We start from the raw sequence: 16,832 nt of genomic DNA, 5'->3' as shown, positions 1-16,832 counted from the left end.
ATAAATAAGAGATTTTTTATGTATCTGACATCATGGTGTGTTTCATCTGAAGCCACAGGAACTTTATAAATATTGAAGCCACAAAGCACTGTGGGATTTTAAATGATTTTTGAAACAGAAATAAAACGTTTGAATAAATGTTGCACTGATGTCATGTTAAACTCAGAAAAATATAAAAATATAAAATACATTTAATAATAAATCATTTATTTATTACTCATTAAATCTTTTGACACAACACAATATCTCATAATAATAATAATAATAATAATAATAATAATGATTTTATTCTGTCGTCTCTTTCTGACTGAGGAGGCGCTTCTCCTGGCCGAGTCTCTGCTCAGCGTTTGTCCAAATTTAGCCAGGCTTTAAAGCTTCTTAAAGCAGAACCGTCTTATGAGGTCTCTTCCCTGAATAGTGCCCAGGTACAGACCACGCCAGGGTACTTAAGCCGAAATCCCTGGCAGGTATTTAATTCTAAATGAGTAATTACGCCGTCTTTCGGTGGAGCGTCAGAGCGGCTCATTCGGACCTCAGACTCGGAGCCAGCCGCACACAAACACTGAAACTCTGGAGGTCTGGAGATCGAGTTGAAGTTAAACAGCCAACATGTGTGACATGAGCGCTCTGGATAACCTGGTGGCCAACACGGCTTACCTGAAAGCTCAAGGCGGAGACGAGAAGGAGCTGAGGAAAAGACGCCAGAGTCTGGCTCTTCCCAAACCGGGCAACTGCGAGACCGTCAGAGTCTCCGTGGGGCAGGACTTTGAGTCGCTGTGTGAACTGCAGCCCATCGGGAAGAAGCTGTTCCGACTGTATCTGACCGAGACGCCCGAGTACGCCGTCGCCGCCCTATTCCTGGACGAGCTGAACGACTGGGAGCTGGCTGAAGGAGCTGCCAAGGACAAAGCGTGCACCAACATCATCAACCAGTTCTGCAAGGAAGGATCCACCAGCTTCCTGTCCTTCCTGAGCGGAGAAGCACTGGAGAAGTGCAAAGCCGTAACGGAGAAAGATTTCAAAGTGGTGATGACGGGAAAAGTGAGAGAGGCCGTCAGAGATTTCCTCAAGGGCAAGCCGTTCACAGAGTACATGCTGAGCCCGTTCTTCGACAAGTTCCTGCAGTGGAAGGAGTACGAGAAGCAGCCCATCAACGAGAAATACTTCTACGAGTTCAGGACGCTCGGGAAAGGAGGGTTTGGGGAGGTAAGCTGGCGTGATCCAGTCACACAAGTTTCTGATGGGTTCTTTAGAAGCTTAAAGCTTCTTAGGTTTCTGAAGGAAACCTAAGAACCCATGATGTTGGGTTCAAAATAAAATGATTACAGGTTCCTCCAAAGAAACAGGCTGAGGACCCTTCAGACCACAACTGTGTCCTTAGACCAGATAGACAACTGTGAGGGAGTCAATCTCGGCTCAAATTCTATATTTTGGAGAAAACTGGATGGAAAATTCGACACACCTTTAAAAACACACCTTCTCACTTTCAGTGTTAACTTCACCGTTATTGTAATCAGCTCATAATGAAGATTGAAGATCTTAAATGTGTGTTTGAAAGGAAATATGTCTTGGTAAAATCACAGGTGAAAATGTGTGGAATGTTTGTTCCAGGTTTGTGCGGTGCAGGTGAAGAACACGGGTCAGATGTATGCCTGCAAGAAGCTGTGCAAGAAGCGTCTGAAGAAGAAGCAGGGGGAGAAAATGGCTCTGCTGGAGAAGAAGCTCCTGGAGAAGGTGAACAGCCCATTCATCGTCAGCCTGGCGTATGCCTACGAAACCAAATCCCACCTGTGCTTGGTGATGACGCTGATGAACGGCGGCGACCTGAAATACCACATCTACAACATCGGAGAGAAAGGCATCGAGATGAACCGGATTGTTTACTACACCGCTCAGATCACCACGGGCATGCTGCACCTGCACACCATGGACATCGTGTATCGAGACATGAAGCCGGAGAACGTTCTCCTGGACAGCCAGGGGCAGTGCCGACTCTCTGACCTCGGCCTCGCCATCGAGCTTCCTCCTGGAAAAACGTCCACTCAGAAGGTCAGACTGAAATCTTTACATCTGCTGATTGTTTAATGAGAACCTTCAAATTAAATCGTCTCCTTCGGGAGACTCAGCTTAAAAATAAACCCTGAATCAGAGAGGCTTTAATTTAAAGCGTTTATTTAATCATAGATTCATATCTGTAGTGACCGGGGGAAAAAAACAGAAATCATATCACACACTCACTCCTGCAAAATATTTGGAATATTCCACATGACACAGAACAGGAAGTTGAACAGGAAGTCATCTGAATTTCTTGAAGATCAGAAGTAAGAGCTCGCTCTGACAAACAAGTCTGAAGTATGACCTTTACACAGACTGAAAAAAACAGGAAGCTCATTAGCCACAATCTGTGTATTTGATAAAACATATATCCTAATTCCACAGCAGTACATTTATAAAATAATTAAACAGACTTTTCTTTGGTTTAACGTTACATCATTTCTAAAAACCTGACGTTTTTAAGACTTAAGGGCTGAATGGCTCCTCGATCACACAATCAACATCCAGAATTACAGTTTTAAGGCCATGTTAATGATCGTCTGGCTGTTAGAGCTTTCTACAAATCAGAATTATTTTAATATTCAGTCTGTCAGTGACATGAATTGCACAATTTTTCACATCTACATCAAAAAATTAACTCAAGCAGCTAAGAAAAGTTTCCCCAGAGCAAAAATCTCAACCTCACGCCTGATAGCTGTGAAGTCTGCCGCTAACGTGTGATTGAAAGCAAAAGTGGCACATCACACATAAACACAAGTAATAAAGGGCTCCGGGAAATCATTTTCCAGGACCTACACGATCACTGTAAACCTCCAGCAACCTCTAATGACCACCTGACCTGCACACACTTTCACTGAAACCCTGGACACTGAGACGCTGGACACTGAGATGCTTTCTCTGTGATCAAGCTCAGAATCTTGAGCTTCTTGACCTGGTCTCTTGTCTCATTGAAATTCTGATAAAGATAAAGTTAAATTTGAGGCCAGGAAAAGGAGGTGGACAGGTTAATACAAAGTAGTGACCACTGATAAAAAAAAAAAGAAGAAGAAAAGATGATTAGAAAATGATTAGATTAGAGATGATCAGAAGACTGTTAGATATTGTTAGAGATTTGCAGCAGATTAAATTAGCCTCTGTTTTTTGTTGTTATTTTTCTTTATTTCTTTAAAACCTGCCAAGAATTAACAGGAAGAAACACACAAAAAATGAGAACAGATACAAATATGAGAAGTTAAAACAGATATAAAGTTCCTGATTGGCTGCAGACAGAGTCACATGATCAGCGTGTTGTTACGAAGACTCTCAGTGCTAATAATTTTTTGTTAATGTGCGTTTTCAGATTGAATATAACTCCAACTTATACCAGGATTAAATTTTATAAATTGAAGCAAAATCCAGATTCATATAAAGCAGGAAACAAGCTTTCAGATAAAAGCAGCTGTGGAATAAACCGATAAACAGGATCGCAGCTGGCGATGAAGCGTTAGCGTCAGATCGTCAGCATCAGGCGGCTCTCACCGGCAGCTTCATCTTTATCAGTAACGTGACTCTCAGATCAGAGAGAAATCAGTTGTGGGTGTGTGATTAAACCAAACCATTTACAGTTGTCTTGTTTGTGTGTTAGCATTTAGCGTGTGCTGCGCGTATTTTTTGATTCGGCTGAAACGAGAGTGTTTCAGGTTGCGTGTGTAAGCTCATTTAGCCCGAGTTTTCTCCAGAAACCTGATCCTCTTACTTAAGGCGACTTAACACAAATCTGGCTCTGAGCAGCATTCGTGTGTGTGTGTGTGTGTGTGTGTGAAATGTTATGCAGATGAACACTGCTGATGTTAAAATCATTAAAGATCCGGTTTCTGCATGTGGAATCTTCTACATATGCAGAAGACCATGTAGCTGGTGTTAAGTGGAGGAAGAGGAGGAGGAGGAGGATAATTATATGGATTCACTCAATAATTTGGGATTTATTAATGCAGATGAGAAAACAACTTTGCAATTAAAATGTAAGATTTTGCAGTGTCCAAATGAATGAATGAATGAATTTATTAATTAATTTATTTCTTTTGCACTACTTTAATCCTCCCCTTTTCCTCTCGGAGTGTTTTTTCACTCCATCACTGTGGATTGGAGCTCGACTGCTGACAGGAAGCTCCGGATTACAGATAAACCAGTTACAGCTCTTCTCTCTGGTTACGAGGCAGAGGTCAGGGATGAGTCATAACCCTTACATAAAGGGGGGGTCAGAGGTCAGGGTTCCTGCCTTATTGAGGCAGCTGATGAACTGAAATGAACTGATCTCATCTCTGGCTCTACTTCAGATTATAATCAGCTGTTTTGTAGATGGACATGATGTGAAAACAAGACAAGAGCAAGAGTGGTGTGATTTTTTTCGCATATAAAAATAAAAATAAAACCAAAGGAATAAAAAATCAGGAATAAATCTACTTCCTGTGTGATGCAGGGGTTTGACAGGAGCACAACTTTTCCTGCAGATTCTGATCAGTTTTTTAGTTCATAGTTAAATTTGTTCTTATAAACCGTTCTTAATTCTAACCAAATGTCATTAAACATGGGGATTTATTTATACAGGTCTGGCAACCCTGGTGTTTTTCAACCCATTAAGCAGAAGTTCTGAGATGTTTCTCTCTTTAAATGCAACACCAGCTGCAGTGGAGCTCAGTACGGCAGAGTTCAGTGTGTTCACAGACTTTTATATGAAGTGGTCATTTTATTATTCACCTCTTCATCTTTTCCCTGACCTCTATAATTGTCCTTTTCAACAGATCGGCATATAAAGCACTTTGCTATGCACGCAGAACATCTATTAGCGTTCCAGGGGATGATGATGATGATGAAGGACATTGTTAGTAAATTGCGCTTTAATTTCAGACACAGTGTGAGTGGGTGATGGTCAGTATGTTTGACCCTGAAGGCCCTGACTCCAGGTCACTTCTCTGTTCAATAGTTCAGAATTAGATTTTAAGAGAATGTGCTATGTTGTGATTATGAAGGATTTCTACTTAGCATTTCTTCAGCCTACATCAGGAGTTCTTAGCAGAGTAACAACATTTACATCACACTGTGGAATTATTCACCTACTGACAAATATTACAAAGTGAAGAGGGAGAAAGAAAAGAGGGATTCTAATCTCTCTCTCTCTCTCTCTCTCTCTCTCTCTCTCTCTCTCTGTCTGTCTGTTTTTCTGTCTCTCTCTGTCTTTCTCTCTCTCTTTTTCTCTCTCTCTCTCTTTCTGTTTTTCTGTCTTTCTATGTCTCTCTCTGCCCCCCTCTCTCTCACTTTCTCTCTCTGCCTCTCTCTCTGTCTATCTCTCTCTCTCTCTCTCTCTCTCTCTGCCCCCCCTCTCTCTCTGTCCCTCTTTCTGTTTTTCTGTCTCTCTTTCTGTTTTTCTGTCTCTCTCTGTCTTTCTCTCTCTCTTTTTCTCTCTCTCTCTTTCTGTTTTTCTGTCTTTCTCTGTCTCTCACTGCCCCCCTCTCTCTCACTTTCTCTCTCTGCCGCTCTCTCTGTCTGTCTCTCTCTCTCTCTCTGCCCCTCTCTCTCTCTCTCTCTCTCTCTCTCTGCCCCTCTCTCTCTCTCTCTCTCTCTCTCTCCCTGCCCCTCTCTCACTCTCTCTCTCTCTCAGGCCGGGACTGGAGCGTACATGGCTCCTGAGATTCTGACTGACATGCCATACAGGACCTCGGTGGACTGGTGGTCTCTGGGGGTCAGTATTTATGAGATGGTGGCTGGTCACACGCCGTTCAAGGGCCCCGATGGCAAGAAAGAGAAAGTGGACAAAGACGAAGTAAAAAGGCGCATCATCAACGAAGAGCCCGTTTTTGAGCACAAAAACTTCGATCCTCTCACCAAAGATATCATCATGCAGTTCCTGAAGAAGAAGACGGACGAACGACTCGGCTGCAAGTAAGACACCAAGTTCAGGTCCTCTGTGAGCTGAGAGAAGCAGAGAGATGTTTATTATTCTTTAAATATTTTAGTGAAAGCGTGTTAAATTTAGTGAAGCAGGTTTCAGGTCCATTTCTTTACAAGATCCTGGAGATGTTTTAACACCTGGTTTGTCATCATTTGTGCACAAAACACCTGAACCCAGGTCTGATAAAAGTCAGGAGTCTGAGTCTTCCATCATGTGGCCCCTGGTTTAGTTCTGGTTCAGTTCAGTGAGGTGAACTTTCACTAAAGACGTTCGTCTGTTCAGATTTAATAAAGTTTAAAGGAACATGAAGGCTTTCGCTTCTGGATGTTCCTGATTTGTGTCATTTATATAATTGCGAGCTCAGAGCATGACGGAGAATAAAGAGCTCCTGCAGAACATATTTTTATTTCATCTTTTCCAGGAAATGTAAAGTTGGTCTGAAGGAGCTCTTTAAGTTCCTGTAAACATCACATACTCCTGTTGACCTTACGCCAGAGTCCACATGAATACCTGAGTAAATGTTTGGTCACCACTCATCTATTCATTTCCCAGAGGTTCATTGTCCAAACACTTGAGCATGAAGTATCTGACCCACAGACTTTACGTCATTTCCACTACTTTTGCTCACTGTTACCATGACCACTGCCATTTGACCATTTGATTATTGACCATTTGATTATTGACTCCATACCATCTGGTCATGTACCAAACGGTTATTCTCATCCTGAAGAAACCCACTCAGTCATCAGCCACTACAGACCAGTATAACCAGTATTACAAAAATAATCAATCACCTACAATCAAATCTCTATCTCTCACAGAAGAATCTTCAAGATCCAGACCAATCAGGCTTCAAAGCATCACGTTCCACAGAAATTGCCCTTATGTCCATCATTGAGAAGCTCCACACTGCTAGATCAGTCAAACTATCATCAGTCCTCATCCTCCTCCACTCTGTCAGCAGCCTTCAGCACAGTCAACACCAGGATCTGAGGTCCATCTTCATAAATCTTGAAATTTATGGAGCAGCATTGCAATGGTTGGCTTTCTACCTGGATGGTCACTCACATCAGGTGACATGAAGGTGATCCACATCTGCTCCACGCAGACTCTCCATTGATGTCCCACAAGACTCAGCACTCAGTCCTCTTACACTCTCCATCTAGACTCCATCTCTCAGTGAGGTCATATCCTCACATGGCTTCTCATACCACTACTATACTGATGAACTCATCTTCCCCTTCCCTCGCTGAGACACCACTCTCAGCATGTCTGGCAGACATCTCATCACGGAAATCAGCATTCCATCCTGATCAGCTGAACATTAATCCCAGCAAAATCCCTGGACATTGATCTCCCCTTCACTGTGTTTAATTTTGGTGTAACCATGGACAATCATCTCTCCTTCTCCTTTCACACTGATAATCTGCCAGGAGTTCTTCTTTACAACATTAGAAGGATTCGCTCCATTTCTCTCCACACAGGTCACTCAGGCGCTCATTCAGTTCCTTGTCATGTGTAGACTGGACTCCTGGACATCGCTCCTGTCAGCTCTGCCTCTGAGCTCCAGTCCACCTCCACAACTAATCCAGAATGCAGCTGCATGACTTCTCTTCAACCTTCCTAAGTTCTCCCACAACACCCCACTGCTGTGCTTGCTCCCCTGGCTTCCTGAAGCTGCTGCTGCATCAGAACTATAACACTGATTTTCTCCTCAAAACCACTGACTAACACCCGCTAATCTCAAAGCTCTTATCATACCTTACATGACACCATGCTCCTGCTGATCCTCCAGCACAGTTCCACTGATCCACCGTTTCCCAGGGTATGAGGAAGACCTGCATCCGCACACCTCTCAGTTCTGCACCCAGGTGGAGGAATGAACTTCCCCAAGATCTGTGAACAGCTGAGTCACTGATTCTTCAGTCAACATCTAAATCCCTTCCTCTTCCTGAAAATCTTCATGTCCAATTTATTTTAAAATAACCTTGTGTTGTCTGTGTGTTTTTCTTGATAAGTTACATGAATAAGACCTTAAATGACCAAATATGGAAAACAGCATCATTAGATGTCCCAATATTTTTGACTTGTGAGAGATCACATGACATGAACATTGTCTGTTTTTTCCTCCAAAATCTTAAACCAGACATTCACTAGAGAGTCTTTGATAAAGGTGACCAGGAACCGCCTACCTTCACAGAAGGAGGAAGTCAGAGGTCTTTTTCTGTAACCCGCCAGAACCTGTGAGATTGTTCATAACTTGTTCATAAAAAGACCGGGTTATGTTTTGTTGTTCTAGTGACTATATCTTGCTCCAGAAAAGCTCACTGCATCTCAGTTTTCAGAAGTTATTTCTTGCTGTAATCAGAAAGCTGTCATTAAGATTCTGAAGCTTGTGGCCAGAAAAGTGTAGGAAAGATTGAGCATGTGGGCGGAGCTTGTGGGGCTGAGACTTGGGTTTTTCATCAGTCTTTAAAAGATATTTATATATAGACCACTGAGAATAAGGTTAGTATGGATCAGTGGGGAATATGGGACGTAGATCAGTGGGAAAACTTAGATCTGGAATTTGACAGGAAGTTGAACTCATTCATTTAGATTTAATTCTAACGCTGTGTGTTTCCACAGAGGTGACGACCCCCGGGATCACGAATGGTTCAAATCTATTAATTTCCCCCGTTTAGAGGCAGGACTCATCCCTCCACCGTGGCTTCCCAAACCCAATGTGGTCTACGCCAAAGACACCGGAGACATCGCCGAGTTTTCCGACGTTAAAGGCATCGAGTTCAACGCTAAGGATGAAAAACTCTTTAAAGAGTTCAGCACTGGTGCCATTTCCATCCCCTGGCAGAAAGAGATGATCGACACCGGACTTTTCGACGAGCTGAACGACCCGCAAAGGAAAGAGTCTTCTGCTGGACTGGACCAGGACAAGAAATCAGGCACATGCACACTTCTGTAAAGTCAGACATTACACAGGAGCGCTGTGAACACAGGAGCGCTGAAGATCCTGAGCGAAATGACTCCCTGGTCAGTTGTAGACAGGAGTGTGTGTTGTAATGTTCCTCTCAGGCTGCGACAGTGAGCATGTGTGTGTATTTGTGTGTTTTGGGGAATTTGAAACTGTTGGTTTTGTGCAGTAGTAAACCTTCTCGCCTGTAGGGGGCATCAACAAAGCGGTCCATCTAAACTGAGATGCTTCTAGAAGAGTAGTTTTGAGTGCAGATCTCCTCTAAGTGAAAGTAATGTGATGTACAGTGTGGTCAGAAACCACAGAGAACCACAGAGTCAGGGTTTAATACAGAGACGTGAATATTCAGACCTCAGAAGCTCCACACAGAAATTATACATGTGGGCGGAGTTTGAGTAAAACAGAGGCGTGTCTCAGTCATGCTTGAAATTAAATTTCCACTTCTGAATAAAGCTTCACGTGTTGATGATAGACAAATTTAAAGAACTTGTGTATATAAAATATATCTCTGTTCCATGGTGGTACATAAAGGTGGTGCTACATAAATCAGATATAATTAAAGAAAACTCCGCCCTCCACCCTGTAATGAACAGTAATGATGAATATATTATGTATCCATGAGTTCAAGTGGATCAGCAGTATTTGCTGTACATTTTATTTTATACCTGATCCTTGTATTAACTGTGTAATAGCAGGAAGAAGGAGAAGAAAAGAAGTTCATTTGTTAGAAAAATATTTTGTTTCCAGGAATTTTTTGTAAATATTTATTTCTGCGTTTGTCTTTAATTCACTTCTGTTGACAAAAGTTTGTAAATGTTTAATAACTGTGTTATAGAACATGTTACGCTTTAATATGTGATAATGTACATGCAGTGTTAGCATGACACTTTGTGTAGCATTAGCATGCACAGGGATCTGATTGGTTTGTTAATGATCACATGATTCAATCGTTACAAATGAATAAAATACTTTTACACCTTTTTTTGCCTAAGACGTTTAAAACGTATAGGCAGGTCTTTGAGTCTTTGGGTTTATATTTATTACATGGTAATAAAGATGTGTCTTTTAGCTCATTTATTGAAGTGTGTGGGCGTGTTTAAGACATCAGGCACATTGTGGGCGTGTCTGAAATGTTGAAATGTAGAAAGGGAGTGTGTTTAAGACCATATTTGGGAATTATGGTTGTGTCTTGGAGACTATATATGGAAATCTTAATGTTGCTTGACTCGAGCTCAGAGCAGTGTGTGGACTGGAGGGTGGAGGGTGTGAGGAGTTCAGTGTGCTGATTAACAAGCAGAAGAAGTTGCTTCTCAGCCTGCTGGTGTGCCTAGAAGCTCCTGCAGTTCTACATGGATGGAGCAGAGTGAGCAGTCTGTGGTTGGGGTGAGAGACGAACCTCCATGGTGTCTTTCTTTCCTGCGTAGACAACTTGATAGATGTCCATGACAAAGGGAACCTGTCAGCCTCAGCTTGTTCACCATGGTCCAGAGATAGAAGCTCACTAGTATCTGAGTAGAGAGGTAGATAGGCGAGCTTTCCTCCGTCTCCTCAGGAAGTAAAGATGCTGACTTGATCAGGGTGGAGGTGTCAGGGCCGAGGTCAGGGCAGAGGTCAGGGCCGAGGTCTCAGGAGCTTAAAGCTGTATGTGGTTATGTGGGCGTGTCTTTATGTTAATTTATGGAAATGTGGTTGTTCTGTAATAAAGGTGTGATTTTGAGTTTCTATATGGAAATTACGGCATGACTTACTTTAATATCTAAACTTTAATCTGATTAAATGAATATGTTTCCAGCTCTGAGTGGGCGTGTCATTACATTTATAATGTATATGGAAATATGGAGGTCTTTGTTTCTATAAGGGAATGTGGGCGTGTCATTGTGTTTATATACAGGAATGTGGGCGTGTCTTCAAGGTCAAGAATGGAAATCAGGTTGGTTCAGTAGGAAGAAAAAGTCAGAAAAACAGCCCCGCCTTCTTCTTAAACATGACAAATATAGTCATAAGAACGATGTGAAACATCTGACCAATAAAGTGGCTCTGTTCATCGCTTTAACACCTGAACTCTATCACGATTTCTTTATGCCAGTTTCATCCTGGCGTTAGATGTAAACTAGCTAAGTGTTCTACAGGAGTGAAGGATGGCGTTAGTGAAATGTCCGTGTGAAGGAGCTGAGACGGAGTGGATGAAGTGCACATCACATCAGCTGATTCTCAGAGTGACATCTAAATCTCCTAAGGTGATTGTGTGGATTAGTGAGGTGGACTTAAATCAACCTGAAAATCCTGTAAAATAAACCGCAGCCCGATTTAGACACACAGCTTTACCTCACTGCAGCTTTACATGTGTCCAGTGAAACACTGAGCGACTCACGGAGGCATCAGACGGGATCAGACTGAGCAGTTCCACTCGCTTCAGTGTTGGTCTGATATTATTATTATTATTATTATTATTATTATTATTATTATTATTATTATTATTATTATCATTCTTTTTTGTCTCTGTTCTTCTTGGAGGTGTGTCTGTCTGTATGTGTCAGTCCTCTCTCACACACACACACACACACATACACACAAATATAAGACTAAGTATGAAGAAGAGAAACCCTTAACTATAGAACACAGTAAGTTACAGTACAGGTATCAGTGCAGATGTGAACACAGATGTGGATTTATTTAGATGAGTGTTTACATTACAGTACAGTCCACATGGACACACTGACAGTAGATAATAAACATGAACGCTGTGAGTCTAGAGAAAAGTGTTCATAGTTGTAGTGGTGCAGTGTGAGAGTGTTATCACCTCACACACACACACACACACACAGATTAGCTACTGTATAATGTTATAGTGAATGGTGTGAATGATTTCCTGTAGCGTTCTCTGTGAGACGAATCTGAACGAGTCTTTTGGAGAATGAGTGACCGCTGACGCTGTAGTGTGGTGTAGCGTGTGGCGGTCAGACGGATCGTCCATGATGAAGAGCAGTTTGTTCAGTGACCTCCTCCTCACTGACCCAAACGCCTCCAGTTTGTGTTCAAATATAGATCCAGCCTTGAGAATTAACTTGTTAATTCTTCTGGTATCCCTGGTGCTGATTCTGACCCCCAGCAGACCACAACACAGAAAATGTCACTGAACTCCACACACTGGTGGAAGATCTTCAGTATCTACTAGTCTGTGGTGGTGAGTGCCATTTACTGTGTTGTGGTCTGCTGGGGAAGGTGAGCATTAGCATGTAATGATTACGTTTCTCCATCGCAGCTAGTGTATCTATAGCGTCATAGCAGCTTCATCATTAATTTCTCGCACTGAGACAACGACAACTCGTCAACTTTGCGGTCAGTCGTCTTGCAGTGTTGTAGTGACACGAAATCACACACGTTTTTTTATTTTCTGAAAACACTCAGCTCAAATCACAACCATGATTATGATTCATTTTTAATTAATTAGATTAAATTAATGTTTCAGTCTCCAACCACAGATTCAGAGCAGAGGTCCTTCAGTGTGAAGTCAAATTTCATAAAGCTCCTGACCAACAGAGCTGCAGTGATGACCGGGGACTTTACCTACACTCTGGGGTTAAAGCTGCTTTTGCACACCATTATTTTCCTCATCCACAGTCATCCAGTTTCTGTGAAAGCACAGCAGGGGAAAACACCAGGTCACAGCAGTACAGAAAATTACCAGCTGACGTCAGATGATTCCATGTTCCTCTCAACGTCTCTCACGTGGTGTTGAAGAACGATCTTTTCAGCCCAAGATATTTCTGTGCAGTCATTAAAGCAGGAAACTGGTTTGAAGTGAATAGCTTTTATACCTGGAGGAGAACATTCGTGACAGCTCGTCTACCCTGTCAAAGTCATATATGTGTGAATTGTTAACTTCATTTCTATAGGCTAATAGCGGGTCAAATTACAGTAGCGCTTCAGTGCACCACTCATCACACGCATTATTCATTCACATCCAGGTCCCAGCTGCTCGGTGTCTCTGAGTTCATGAACCTTTCATATCTATCATTTACCTGTAAAAGAAACTCCTCTCATCCTCTCAGTGCAGGTTTATTTCATTAGCATTATACACTATACTGCCAAAAGTTTTGGGACACCCCTCCAAATCATCAGGTGTTGTTATTCAGGGGTTGAACTCCCTTAGTTCCACTGAAAGGAACTCTTAATCTTTCAGCTTCATACCAAGACATTTTGGACAATTTCATGCTCCCAACTTTGTGAGAACAGTAGAGAGAGTGGAGGGAGGGGTTGTCAAGAAAATGTGTTATCGACATCAACAACAGATGCTTGTGTGTGTGTAAACTTTGGAGGTTTTGTTTCACTTTCTTCTCTATTGTTTCTACTTTTTAAAAGCCTCCCGATGCTCCAGTAGCAGGGTCCTGTGCTCTCATTGCCGTGTTCCGGGTTCGGTTCCCAGGCAGTGCGCTGACCCAGCTACTGAAGAGTGGAATTAGGAAGGATGTATCTGGAGTGAACGCCCAACCGGAAGCAGCTGAAAGAACAACAACATTGTTGACTCTTTTTTTTATCATTCAATCCTATTCCATTTAAAGCAGCAAACTCAAAGCAGCTTTGCAGAAATAGAGAAACAGAGAACCAGGATTGAGGATGGATTTCTGAGTGAAAAGGAGAGATCAGAACTCAGAAAAGGAGGAAAAGTTCAACAGTAAAGCGCGTCTTAGTGGGAGAGAATAAACTCAGACTCCGGTAAAGCGATGATATGAAGATGATGAAGAAGATGATGCTTTTCGTCTCTTTCCTGCTCCTGCTCTCTCATTTTTCAGCAACTTTTCCTACTAAAGGTAAAGAGATAAACTATTACTATGCATTTGCTTGCAGATCTTTACTTGCTATTTTTCTCTTTTTCACTGCTTTGTTTGTTTTTGTTCTGTCTTTATCGATTGTTTCACTCAATACCAGGGGGTTAAGAGACTCTGTTGAAAGGAAAGCTTTATTATTAATTGCAAAACAACTCAAAACTGACTTTATTTTCTTTCAAGAATCGCATTCTGTTAGTAATGATGTAATGTTATGGAGGTCACAGTGGAATAATGATCTATGGTTTGCTCATGCACTGAAAAAAATGATTCATTGAATTTACTCAATTTTTTTTAAGTTAAGTGGTTGCAATCAATTTATTTTAGCTACATTTAAATAAATAAATTTAGTTTAAGTCAGTGAACTTAATTTATTTATTTAAATGTAGCTAAAATAAATTGATTGCAACCACTTAACTTAAAAAAATTGAGTAAATTCAATGAATCATTTTTTTCAGTGTGGTTCGGAGAGGTCAGCAGAGGTCACTACATTAAAGAACACTTTTTCTGGAAATATACGAGGCGTTTTCGGATCCTCTGGGTGTAACGTCTCGTCAGACATAGGAGTATTAGAATCCATTCGCAGATAATATAAAGGGCTGAAGGCTAAGATCTTGGTCGAGGTCACGGAGAAACAGGGTCAAAACCAGAAAGCTACGTAGAAAAATCAAAACCAAAACACTAGTCCAGAAATCGAAGTCAGAAGCAAACGAGCAGGGTCATACACGAGGAAACTAGATAGTGACTAAATCAAGGCTTGGCTAGTAACGCTAAGGAAACAATGCTTCGCGATGTGACTGAGATAGCGTACTGCTCATATACGTCACTGAACCGGAAGTGGGCAGAAACAGTTAATATTCGGGCGATGGCTCCCTCTGGTGTTCAGGCCTCGTGACAGAACCCTCCCGTCTAAGAACACCTCCAGGTGTTCGGCGTTGAGGGCGCCCCCTCGGGCGAGGAGCGGGTCTGTGGGGAAAGTTCAGGTGAAATTCCTCTATGAGCACTGGGTCCAGGATGTCATGTGCATTGACCCAGCAGCGCTCCTCCGGGCCATATCCCTCCCAGTCCACCAAGTATTGGAGGCGGCGGCCCTGACGACGCGAGTTAAGGATGGTGTGAACCCGATAGGCGAGGGAACCGTCAATGTCAAGGGGAGGGGGTGGCTCATGGGCAGTGGGGCCCGCGGTTTGTGGCTCGTGATAGGGCTTGAGCAGAGATACATGAAAAGTGGGTGCGAGGCGGTAAGAGGCAGGCAGCTCTAGGCGAAACGAGACGGGATTAACCTGGCGAACAATTTTGAAGGGACCAATGAATCTGGGGCTGAGCTTACGACAGGGCAGTTTGAGTTTCAGGTTGCGCGTGGATAACCAAACCTTTTGACCCACTTGGTAGGTAGGATGGGGTTGACGTCGGCGATTGGCCTGAATAACCTGTCTACGTATAGCCCGTTGAAGGCGAACATGGGCTCGTTCCCAGATCTCTTGGCTTTGCCTGGACCACTCGTCAACCGCGGGGACGTCGGAAGGCTCCTCGGACCACAGGAACAAAGGTGGTTGATAGCCAAATACACATTGGAACGGCGTCAGCCCCGTAGAGGAATGGGTTAAGGAGTTCTGAGCATATTCGGCCCATGGGAGGAATTCACTCCATCGGTGTTGTTCCTTGCTGCAGTAAACCCTCAGGAACCTACCTAGTTCTTGATTCAGACATTCGGCTTGCCCGTTAGATTGGGGGTAGTATCCTGAGCTCAGACTGACTTTGATTTTCAACTGTTTACAGAACTCCTGCCAGACCCGGCGTGGGACGGGTAGCGGCTCCAACAGACCTTCTGGCAAATGGCGTTCGGTTCGAGACTGGGCGCAGACTGAGCACGAGCGTACAAATTTCTCCACATCCTGGTTTAGAGAAGGCCACCAAAAGGTTTGACTCAGCAATTGGGCCGTACGATGGATGCCTGGGTGGCCGGAGCTGGGGCTTTTGTGTGTCCACCTAATCAGTCTTAGACGGAGCGTAGTGGGGACATAACGCTTGGAGGGTGGACAATTTGGGGGTGGAGCCTCGGATGTGTAAGCCTGTTCGATTTCTCTCATGATATCCCAGCGTATGGGGGCTACTAAAACAGATGGTGGGAGGATAGTATCAGGGTGTGAGGGTGACTCAATGACCTCATGAATTCTGGAGAGAGCATCTGCTTTCCCGTTCTTCGAGCCGGGACGATAGGTGACCGTGAACTTGAACCGTGAGAAAAACAATGCCCATCTGGCTTGGCGTGGATTAAGGCGTTTTGCTTCTCGGAGATATGCAAGATTACGGTGATCAGTGAGAATGAGGAACGGGTGAGCTGCCCCCTCCAACCAATGTCTCCACTCTTCCAGAGCAACCTTCATAGCTAGAAGTTCCTTGTTGCCCACGTCATAATTCAATTCCGCCGGTGTTAGTTTTCGAGAGTAGAAGGCACATGGATGTAGTTTGCCTGACTCTGGCTGGCGTTGAGAGAGTACTGCCCCCACCCCGCTGTTCGAGGCGTCCACCTCCACTGTAAAAGGTAAATCCGGTCGTGGGTGTCGGAGTATAGGGGCGGAGGAGAAGCTGTGCTTAAGCTTATCGAAGGCTGTTCTGGCTTGATCAGTCCACTTTAGTTTCTGTGGTTTTCCCTTTAACAACGAGGTTAGAGGACTGGCTATGGTGCTATAGTTCCAAATGAAACGGCGATAAAAGTTTGCAAACCCCAGGAATCGCTGGAGGCCTTTAAAACTGGTGGACTCCGGCCAGGACATTATCTCAGACACCTTGGACTGGTCAATCTCCACTCCCTTTTGAGAGATCACGTAACCCAGAAATGTGATGGAGGAGCGGTGGAACTCACACTTTTCCAACTTCACGAAGAGGTTATGGGCTGCCAGGCGGTGGAGGACGGCTCGAACATGGGAAACATGTTGTTTCAAGTCTGATGAGTAAATCAAAATGTCGTCAATGTAGGCTATTACGTGGTTGTGGAACATGTCCCTGAATATTTCATTTATCATGGATTGAAACACCCCCGGGGCGTTAG

At 43.3% G+C, this 16,832-nt stretch overlaps 1 protein-coding gene across 1 annotated transcript; it reads left to right on the top strand.

Annotated features, from left to right (window-relative positions):
- Nucleotides 1-609: 609 nt before the first annotated feature.
- LOC131371064 (rhodopsin kinase grk7a-like) lies at nucleotides 610-9,215 on the top strand. The gene is made up of 4 exons (XM_058418813.1): nucleotides 610-1,206; nucleotides 1,612-2,049; nucleotides 5,693-5,973; nucleotides 8,612-9,215. Exons 1-4 carry the CDS (start codon nucleotides 610-612, stop codon nucleotides 8,943-8,945), a joined length of 1,650 nt encoding a protein of 549 aa, XP_058274796.1. The 3' UTR covers nucleotides 8,946-9,215.
- The last annotated feature ends 7,617 nt before the right edge of the window (nucleotides 9,216-16,832 follow it).

The sequence above is a fragment of the Hemibagrus wyckioides genome, linkage group LG20 (genome assembly GCF_019097595.1).
Source record: "Hemibagrus wyckioides isolate EC202008001 linkage group LG20, SWU_Hwy_1.0, whole genome shotgun sequence".
Classification (NCBI taxonomy): domain Eukaryota; kingdom Metazoa; phylum Chordata; class Actinopteri; order Siluriformes; family Bagridae; genus Hemibagrus; species Hemibagrus wyckioides.
This window is presented reverse-complemented; position numbering and strand designations above follow the sequence as displayed.

What these genes read in the sequence shown, in the direction of transcription:
- LOC131371064 (XM_058418813.1), top strand. Translation starts at nt 610, where the DNA reads ATGTGTGACATGAGCGCTCTGGATAACCTGGTGGCCAACACGGCTTAC. An exon ending in GGAAAGGAGGGTTTGGGGAG is followed by an intron (nt 1,207 to 1,611) that starts GTAAGCTGGCGT and finishes TGTTTGTTCCAG; the next exon opens with GTTTGTGCGGTGCAGGTGAA. An exon ending in GAAAAACGTCCACTCAGAAG is followed by an intron (nt 2,050 to 5,692) that starts GTCAGACTGAAA and finishes TCTCTCTCTCAG; the next exon opens with GCCGGGACTGGAGCGTACAT.